This window comes from Mus pahari, chromosome 23 (assembly GCF_900095145.1).
Source record: "Mus pahari chromosome 23, PAHARI_EIJ_v1.1, whole genome shotgun sequence".
Taxonomy (NCBI): Eukaryota; Metazoa; Chordata; class Mammalia; order Rodentia; family Muridae; genus Mus; species Mus pahari.
This window is the reverse complement of record NC_034612.1, coordinates 11,132,227-11,141,536: the sequence shown is the minus strand read 5'-3', so window position 1 is coordinate 11,141,536 and position 9,310 is coordinate 11,132,227. Positions and strand designations below refer to the sequence as shown.

Here is a 9,310-nt window from a genome sequence, read left to right as displayed (position 1 = left end):
ACATTAAAAAATACAAAAAATAACATATATATATATATATATATATTTTTTTTTTTTTTTTTTTGACAGGGTCTCCCTACTTAGCTGTCCTGGAACTCACTATACAGACCAGGCTGGCTTCGATCTCACAGTGATCCACTTGCCATTGCCTCCCTAGTGCTGGGATTAAAGGCGTACTATGCCACCTTGCCCGGCAAAAGGAATAAATCATAAAACATTGTGTGTATATGTATGGGTACAGTGCCCGCGGAGGCACGGCGGATCTGGTAGAACCGAAGTTACAGGAGGTTGTGGGCTGCCCCATACAGGTAGGTGTTGGGAATCGAACTCGTGTTCCCCCTCCCTGCTTATTTATTTCTTTTCCCGTGTGCACCCGCCCTGGATGCGTTTCGTGTATCGTGTCCTCGCACCGATGTGCGACGGCCCGGTGTAGAAGGATCTCCCAGGCGTTCACGGGTGTAGCCTCCCCCGATTCCGAGGAGGAACCCCACCCCACCCCAACCCCCCTTAGTACTCGCTCAGGGCCCCGCAAACCGGAAGCAGAAAGTGGCGGCGGCGGCGGCGGCGCGCGATGACGGCACGCAGGCGCCGGCGGCCAGGGGCGGGGCGGGGCGCGCGGGCGAGGGCGGAGCGAGCCGGGCGGCGGGGCGGCCGCGCAGTGTCCGGGATCCAGGCCTGGCCGGGGGGTTGTGTGTGTGCGCGCGCGCGCGGCCGGCCGGCTCTGCCCGCACCCGTGTCGGCTCCCGAGCGGGGGGCCTCGCTCGGGCCCCCTCCAATGTGACGGCGCCCCGCGGAGCCAGCCTGAGCGAGCAGCGGGTCCGTGCGGAGCCGGAGGCGGGAGGAACATGACATCGCGGAGGTGAGCCGCCCGCAGGGGCCGGGCCGCGGCCTGGGTCCCCGCCGCCTCTGGGCTGCCGGGGCCGCCGGGTGGGGTGGGTTACGCCGGGGACTCTCCGTCGGCCTGGCTGCCCCGCCGCCCCGCCGCCCCGCCCGCGGGTCCCCATTCATTTCCTGCCGCCCCGAGTTCCTGCTCCCGCGGCCCGGGATGCCCGTGGGGACACCCGCGGCCCCGGCCGGCCGCCGCATTCCTGACCCATTGCCTCATGAGCGTCGCCTCCTGGGGATTCCGAAATAACCCCGCGCGCTCGGGGAGGCGCCCGGGCCACCGCGGGGCCTTCACCCGGGACCCTTTTCGGGTGCCCCCTTTTTCCGCGTCCTCGCCCCCGAGTGCCAGAAGTGGGAAAACTGAAGCTGTCTGCAGCCGCCGGGAGTGTTCCCTCCCCACTGTGATCTCTGCTTTGAAAGGTGGGAGGGCAAGGGAACCGTATCTGGTCGTGGGATTGTCCCCTCCGTTTTGACGAATGTGGGAACTGAGGCCCGGGAATAACGTGCTCGTCACAGGACAGGATTTGAAGCTTAGATCAGGAGGAGGAGAATTAGTGAGTTTCAATTTCAGGGTAACGAGACTCCATTAGTGACAGTGACTTTGCTCTTACTAGAAGCCAGCTTAACGTAACGTACGAGGTGGGTGGTGGAATCCCTTTCCTAAACATGACCAAACTGAGTTTTCAGGATTAAGTTCATTGTGGCCTGTTACCTGGTAAGAGGTGGAAATCTCTCACTGTGTTGCTCAGCTTAGCATCCAGCGTACATTTCCCCTTTATCTCAACCTCCTTAGCGCTGGGATTACAGGCTGAATCACACTGTAAGTGCTTGTTTTCTTTAGTTTTGGTTTTTTTCGAGACAGGGTTTCTCTGTGTAGCCCCTGGCTGTCCTGGAACTCACTCTGTAGACCAGGCTGGCCTCGAACTCAAAAATTCGCCTGCCTCCGCCTCTTGAGTGCTGGGATTAAAGGCGTGCGCCACTACGCCCGGCTTCTTTAGTTTTAAAATCAGCTTTATTGAGATAAGTTGCACCTGATTCGGCGGACAGTTTGATAAACCTCGACTCCTGTGTATACTTGAGACCATTACAGCAGTCAAGATAATGAACATATCCACCACTCCTGGTGAGGTTTCCCTCAGCTTGGTCTTACCAGTCCTCTGCTTTCCCACAGACCACGGTTCTGTTGTTACATTTCTTAGAATTTTATATTAATGGCTTTACACAAATATGGACTGTTTTTTGTTTTGGGTCGGGGCGGGGGGAGATCCTGATTTTTATTATTGAAAGTTTTTTTTTTTTAACATGTATTCATTGTGTGTGGGCCCATGTCATGGTAGGCATGTGTAGGTCGGAACATGTAGAAGTTGGCTCTCTACCATCCAGGTTCCAGGGACTGAATTCAGGCTGTCAGGCTTGGTGCCACGGGCCGCCACACCCCGGCTTAGCGGACACGTTCTGTTCCGTATTCATCTGTATTGTCTGAGAGTTCATTGCTCCCTACTGCTGTTTGAACAGCATGCCTTTGTAGGGCTGTTTATCCTTTCTGAGGACCTTTGGGCTGTCTCTAGAGTTTGTCACTCACATGGGATTCTGTGAATGCTGCTGCAGAGGCATCAGTGTGGTCTCACCTCTCTCCTGCAAGCTGAACGGTTGAGTTGACTGTGTACAGGCACTGGCAAACCTGTTTGCAAAAGGGCTGTCGCCGTCTACGATCCAGCCTCACTCCAGGAGAGCTGCATACAGCGTGTCCATAGCTTGGAGTCCTGGTTTCCTTGTTTGATAAAGATTTATTCTGATTTTACTTGTATGGGTATCTTGCAAGCGTGGGCAGCGTGTGCCTGCCTCTTTCCCTCTGGGGTCAGTGATTGATTATTATGTGGAGGGTGGGAACCTGCTTTCTATTCCGAGTGGCTGTCCAGTTGTCCCAGCAACACTGTTGGGGAGCCTCTCCACAGGTAGAGTCTGCTCCATTGTCGAAGAACACTTGTCCTTCTTGTGAGTTTGTTTCTTGACTCCATTCTCTTCCACGGATATTTCTGTATCTTCATGTCAGTTCTGAATGGTCTTGGTTCTTTTTTTCTTTCTTTCTTTCTTTTTTTGGTTTTTTTCTGTGTAGCCCTGGCTGAGCTGGAACTCACTCTGTAGATCAGGCTGGCCTCGAACTCATAAATCTGCCTGCCTCTGCCTCCCAAGTGCTGGGATTAAAGGTGTGCGCCACCATTGCCCGGCAGTTGTTTTTTTTTCTTTTTTTTTAAAGAAGTTTTTGTTGTTGTTGCTTAATTGTGTGTGTGTGTGTGTGTGTGTCTGCAGTGTTCAGAGGAGTGTTTCAGATCCCTTGAACTTGTAGTTAAGGGTGATCTTAAGTTGCCTCCCATGAATGCTGGGAGTGAAACTTGGGTCCTCTGCAAGAGCAGCAAGTGTTTATAACTGCTGCACGTTTTGTTTTTTTGTTTTTTCCATGATTTCAGTGGTGTGTGTGTTAAGTCAGAAAAACAGTTGCATTCTAGGGATGGAACTGAGGTTCTTAGGCAAAGTACAGTTACACAGGGAGCCATCGTGCTGGCCTGAGGGCCTGAGAATACTCTTGAGTCCCGATGGGGATCCAGGGAAGGTCTTTTTGAGGAAGTGATCATAGGAACTGACAGTTGGATGGCAGACACCATATTGATGCTTGTTTTACTTCATTGTCACAGTAAAGCTAGACAGGGTCTCACCATGCCATTCCGGTTGGCCTCGAACTTGCTACGCAGAGCTGGCTGTCCTTGAGTGCACAGAGATCTTCATGAGCGGTACCAGCGCTACTCGGAAAACGGTTCATTTTGATTAGTATTGCAGACTCTGAGTCTGTGAGCGTTCCGAAGCCAACATGTGGGTACATTCATCGTCTTGGCTTCCCAACCTTGAAGGCGGGGAGGGAAACTAAAGCATGGAGTGATTGAGTGGCTGGTCCTGCATCCAGCTGAGAGGATGGTGGACTTAGCTGTTAAAGCTGTCCTGTGCCCTACCTTGCTCTCCCCCAGCTGACACCACTGCCTGCCCTCGCCAGTCTTCTCTCTTCAGTCGCTTTCTTTCTGTTCCTCTAAGATACAAGTGCTGGCTGGAGCAGAGGGTGGAATGTTGAACTGTCCTCAGACTGGGGGTTCTGGTTTGTCATTGCAGGGTAAGTACATTTTGTCCCAGGTGCTCCCTGGCAGCCACGTTGGTTTATCTCCCCTGGGAGAACCAGCAGTGCCCGGGCCTCTCCAGCATGCCTCGCTGTCTTTATTCTTGGTGTGGCCCTACAAAGAGTTGGGGTTTGGGCCGGCGTTGCCCAAGGGCACAGGCTGTACCAATTGCTTCCCATTCTTGATCATGCTCAATGTGTACACTGTTAGGAGATGCACATGATCTTGGAAAGGCAGAGCCAACTCTTGTTTGTAATTGTCACTAGGAGGCCCTGGTGGACATAGGCAGCTACAGAACAATAGGGACACTGAGCTGAGTGCTCTGAGCTTTAGCAGACATGGGCAGCACTTGCCATCCGAGAATGACATTTTTAGGGGAAGGGCAAACACTGATGTTGGGCAGATACTAGAGGGGTTTTCAATTGTACCGGCGCTTAAGACCCCGTGGGTGGGTTCAGATGTTTTAAAGTGCAGCCCGGTACATCATCATGACTTAGAGTATTGTATGTGTTTAGCAAAGTTACTGTGGTTCTTGGCTGTGCTGTCTTGGGAAGGGGGCTGTCTGCGGGTTGTACATCTTTGCAAGGAGCATTGAGTTTATGAAGGAGCCTGACTTCTTTACCAGCACCCAATGAGGTAGATGAAACTAATAGCAAGCTGAGATCTGCAGCTGATTGGGGTGTGATGATGCATGTAGAGTACATTTGTGTGACTACATTGTAATGTACACTTAGGTGCAATTATGTATGTTTGTATGTACTTAGGTAAGGTTGTGTGGGACTCTAAGACCATGGTCTCAGCACAGGGAGATTTATTTGCCCCAGAGAAACAGGGCAAGAAATAAGAGACAAAGACAGGAGATAGCTGATGAAGGAGAGAGACAGCGGGGGGGGGGGGGTATTTGTCCCAGGGGACTGCTGCCTCTGGATAGAGAGGAGACAGCTCATGACCCATAGGAAAATGTGGGTTATAGAGGTAAAAAGGGAAACCCCATGTTAAGATGAGGTGTTTAATTTTAATTAGGCATGGTAATTAGGTGGGACAAAGGGGACTTTTGCTTGCTGGACTACAATGCTTTGATAGCTGGACCTTGGTAGTCAGCCTCAGGAGGAGGAAGTGGCCAAATAAGGGAATAGACCTTGGTGGCTGGCTTTAAGAATATAATCTAAGTTATTTAGCAAGTCAGGGAATGGGGATAAGGGCAAGACCTGTCAGAGCTGGCCAGAGTCCCTCACTGTCTGCACACACAGCCTGTTTTAATTAGAGACAGGGTGTCTCTGTATAGTTCAGACTCGTGTCAGACTTAGAACCCTCCTTGCTTCAGTGTCTCTTGAGTGCTGGCATTGCAGGCGTGTGCTACCACACTGTACTTCAGTGTTTGCAGTGCTGGCCTGGGACCTAGAGCCTTAGCTTACTAGGGAAACACACTATCACCAGCCTACATCTTCCAAGTCTACAGAGGATGTCGTCGACAAGTCTGTGTTAAAGATAATTCCAGGTTTGGTGCTGCACACCTGTAATCCCAGCACCCAGGAGCCCGAGGCAAGAGAATTGCTGTGAATTTGAGGCCTGCCTGGGGTGTAGGAAACAAAAGCAAGCCCCTCTTACTGTATCAGCCACAGTAATGAAATGCCTGTCCACTCACTGGTGGGTTTATTTTGTTTGTTGTGATGGGTCGGCCGGCCGGCATGTGGCTGGTCTGGTCTATAATTTAGTTAGCTGAGGATGCTTGCCTCCCGCAGCCCCATGGTGCTGGGATTACAGGTGTATGCCACACACCTGGCTCCTTTAGTTATTTAGAGACAGGGTCCCACCTAACCCATGCTTATTAGGACTTAGGATCTTCCTGCCTCAGCCTCCTGAGGGTTGCGATTAGGGGCACACCCCACCTCTTGTTCCCTGAACTCAGGGTGGGGTTCCTGGGCTAGGCACTGAGTTTTCCAGGTCTGAGGCATCCGTGGTGTAGAAGAGTTGAACTGGGGGGAGTCTCAGGTATGTTTGGTGTGCAGGAGGGAGCAGGGCCTGTGGGACTAGGGGTGCATGTGTGGTGGGGATTAAACCATACAGGAATTTTTTTTTTTTTAATTTTTTTCATTTCTTGTTCTGGGACTGGAACCTAGGGCCTCTTGCAGCTGAGCCTGTGCTCTACCACTTAGCTACCCCCCGCAGCCCCGTGAGTACTCCTAAGGTCGTCAGTGTCATGTGCACCCCAGAGCTTTGAAAAGCCTTAGAAGGATGTGATGGGGGAGTGGCGTGAGCCGATCTGTTTAAAAATATCCTTCTGGCTCCTGGGAAGGCAGGAGCGCAGGAGGGGGTTCAGTGAGATCAGACAGAGCGAGGCTTTGAAGTGGGGGAGAAGCACTCTGTGGAAGTTGGCTTCTGGAGGCCGTTTTCTTTTATTGCCCTGTCATCAGAGCGGAGATGCTGACCAGTGAGACGCCAGAAGACAGTGACCTATCTGGGCAGAGCGTCTGCCACCCCGACTGAGAAGAGCTGCTCTCACATTTTTTTTTTTTTTTTTTTGCTTGTCCCCGATGACTGCTTTTCTTCCTGACTTAGTCTTACCCATACTCAGATGTAAGTAGGGGAGGGGACCGTTGTCACCTGCCCAGAGTACCAAGCTGTGGCGGTCCCGCTGCAAGGCTCGTGATTTTTCCGGGGCTAGAGGTGAGAAGGGTAGAACAGGGTCACTTATTTGCTGGCAAGGAGCTGAGAGGAGACTGTGGACCTCCAACTCTGCCCTCCTCACTGCAGCTGCTCTTCCTGTGTCCTGGGGCGGGAAGTTCTCAGAGCAGATGTCAGCACTGTCGCGTCTGTTGTTACCTCAGCACTTGTTTTACTGAGTTCTATCTATTATTACTGTGTGGTAATGCACAGCTTTGATCACAGAGCTTGGATTGATTGATTAATTAATTAATTAATGCAATGCTGAGGATTGACCCTAGGCTCTCCTGCATGTTAGGCAGGTGCTCTACCACTGAGCTGTGTGCCTGGTCTCTAATCCAGGATTTATATTCTCTTTGAATACCCTCCTAATAGTATCCATCCCACCTCTATGGAACGGAAGATGACCTTGAACTTCTCTCTCTCTTTTTTTTTTTTTTGGTTTTTCAAGACAGGGTTTCTCTGTGTAACCCTAGCTGTCCTGGAACTCATGCTGTAGACCAGGCTGGCTTCGAACCCAGAAATCCGCCTGCCTCTGCCTCCCAAGTGCTGGGATCAAAGGCATGCGCCACCACTGCCCTGCGACCTTGAACTTCTCAGTCCATCTGCCTCCACCCTGTGCGTGCTGGGATGACTTTACTCTGATGCCAGATTTTGTTCATTTGGTGTTTCGAGACAGGGTTTCCTGTACCCAGGCTGGCCTCCAAGACTTGCTATGTAGCAGAACTGGCCTTGAACTTAGAGTCCTAATTGCTGGGCTTCTGCCTGGCCTGAGTGTAACTTTATTGTATGCCCTTTATTTCTTCAAGTGCTCCCAGCAGAGGGCCTGTTTCAGAAGCTGACTTGAGGTTCTTTTTCATAAGTACCCCTGCTGGGGATGCTTGGAGGCATGCACATCACTCCCCAGCCATCCTCCAGAGTCTTGTTGGTCAGTTTCAGACACTTCATTGATGGAGATGCGTGTGCCTTTCTTCCTTGGCTGGCACAGACACTGCTCATGGCGGTGCTCCTGTGGTGCTTTGTGGCATAGCCCCTACTGTGGTAAACTCTGCTAGGTACCAGGCGTTGGTTCCGGTACCCGCTGTCTGAAGAACTTGAGCCAGAGACTTTAGAGTCACAGCACTTGGGGAGTGGAGGCAGGAGGATCAGGAGTTTGAGACTGGCTAGCTTGGGGTACATGAAACCCTGCTTCAAAACAAAACAATAACAACAAAACCAGAAACAATCCCTTAGAACAAAAAACAAGTGCAGGACCTTGTAGAAGGCACGGATTGGGCTGCACGCGCCTAACCAACGGAATTCAGTCCCACAGCTGCCCTCTGACCTCTGTAGCATACTGTGGCTTGCAGCTACACTCATGCACACACTTCACACACACATAATAAGAAATCAGAAACTAAAAACAACCCCCAAACTCTGTAAGTGCGCAGAGCCCTCCATGCTAGTCTTACAAATGCACTTTCCTCTTCATCCCCTCATTAGTCTCCCAGCTAACATCTCAGCGGCTGGATCTCCCCACCACTCCTCCTAGTCAGCATGCTACCGTCTGCAGAGCTAGCTTATTATCCTCAGAGTCGAGGGAAGGCTTTGCTCATCAGAAACGCTATTTAAAAAATTAGCTAAGAGCAGAGTTGACTGTCTGTGTATTCAGGCCCAAGGGGATGGCACACAGTATGGAAACTTCGACTGGTAAAGATCTGTTTGAAAACCATAGGGACAGTCCCCGAGCCACCTGAGGAAGGAGCAGAGTGTCTGGAAAGACAGTGGAGCGTAATGACACACTAAATGGCTTGTGGAAACGATCCTAATTACGCACGAGAGCTCTGTCCCTCCGGACATCCACAGTGGTGGGAAGCTAATGCTTATTAAACCTTGCCTGGGATGGGCCTCTGCACTAAATACTGGTTCCTACTGTTCTCCCAAACATCGCTCTCTTCTTACTCTCAATAACAGGATGGGCATAATTATAAGTTGTAAATGAACTATTGCAGTTTATTTAATAGAAGGGTGAGGAAAGGGCCACCTGCCCTGTCGCCTGCTTCTGATACTGTTGAGGGGTAAAGGGATGTTTACTGGACCTCACCTGAGGCACGGAGGTGGCTCTCACAGTGCCTCCCACACCTACATCTGCATCCATGGTGGATGCTCTCTGGAAGTGAGGAGGCGGAGATAGCCAGGGTGAGGGCCCAGCCAGCCCTGAGCTAGAAATAAGTACAGACTAATGGTTAAACTTGCTTCCAGATGGCATGTGGTTGCTTACTATAATACTAGCAGTTTGGAGGCTGAGGCAGGAGGATTGCAAGTTGGAGGCTAGCCCAGGTTATACAGTGAAACAGTGTCCCAGAAAAAAAAAAGTTGTTTTGTTTCTCCCCTCCCCTCTTCCCCCTCTTCTTCTTTGCCTCCTCCCCCCCCCCTTCTAAGATAGGATTGTACTGTATGGCCCTGGCTGTCCTGGAACTCACTCTGTAGACCAGGCTGGCCTCAAAAAAAAAGTTATCTAGGGGCTGGTGAGATGGCTCAGTGGGTAAGAGCACCCGACTGCTCTTCCGAAGGTCCGGAGTTCAAATCCCAGCAACCACATGGTGGCTCATAACCAT

General features: G+C 51.4%; 1 protein-coding gene across 2 annotated transcripts in view; it reads left to right on the top strand.

Annotated features, from left to right (window-relative positions):
- The first annotated feature begins 625 nt into the window (after nucleotides 1-625).
- The window catches only part of Ptpn11 (protein tyrosine phosphatase non-receptor type 11), a 60,115-nt gene continuing 51,430 nt past the window's right edge, over nucleotides 626-9,310 (top strand). Inside the window, exon 1 of one of the 2 annotated variants that reach the window (XM_021222713.2) lies at nucleotides 626-859. In XM_021222713.2, the coding sequence (XP_021078372.1) occupies nucleotides 846-859 (14 nt within the window). In that variant the 5' untranslated portion in view covers nucleotides 626-845. The remainder of the gene's footprint in view (nucleotides 860-9,310) is intronic. The other variant, XM_029533535.1, reaches the window with a different exon arrangement.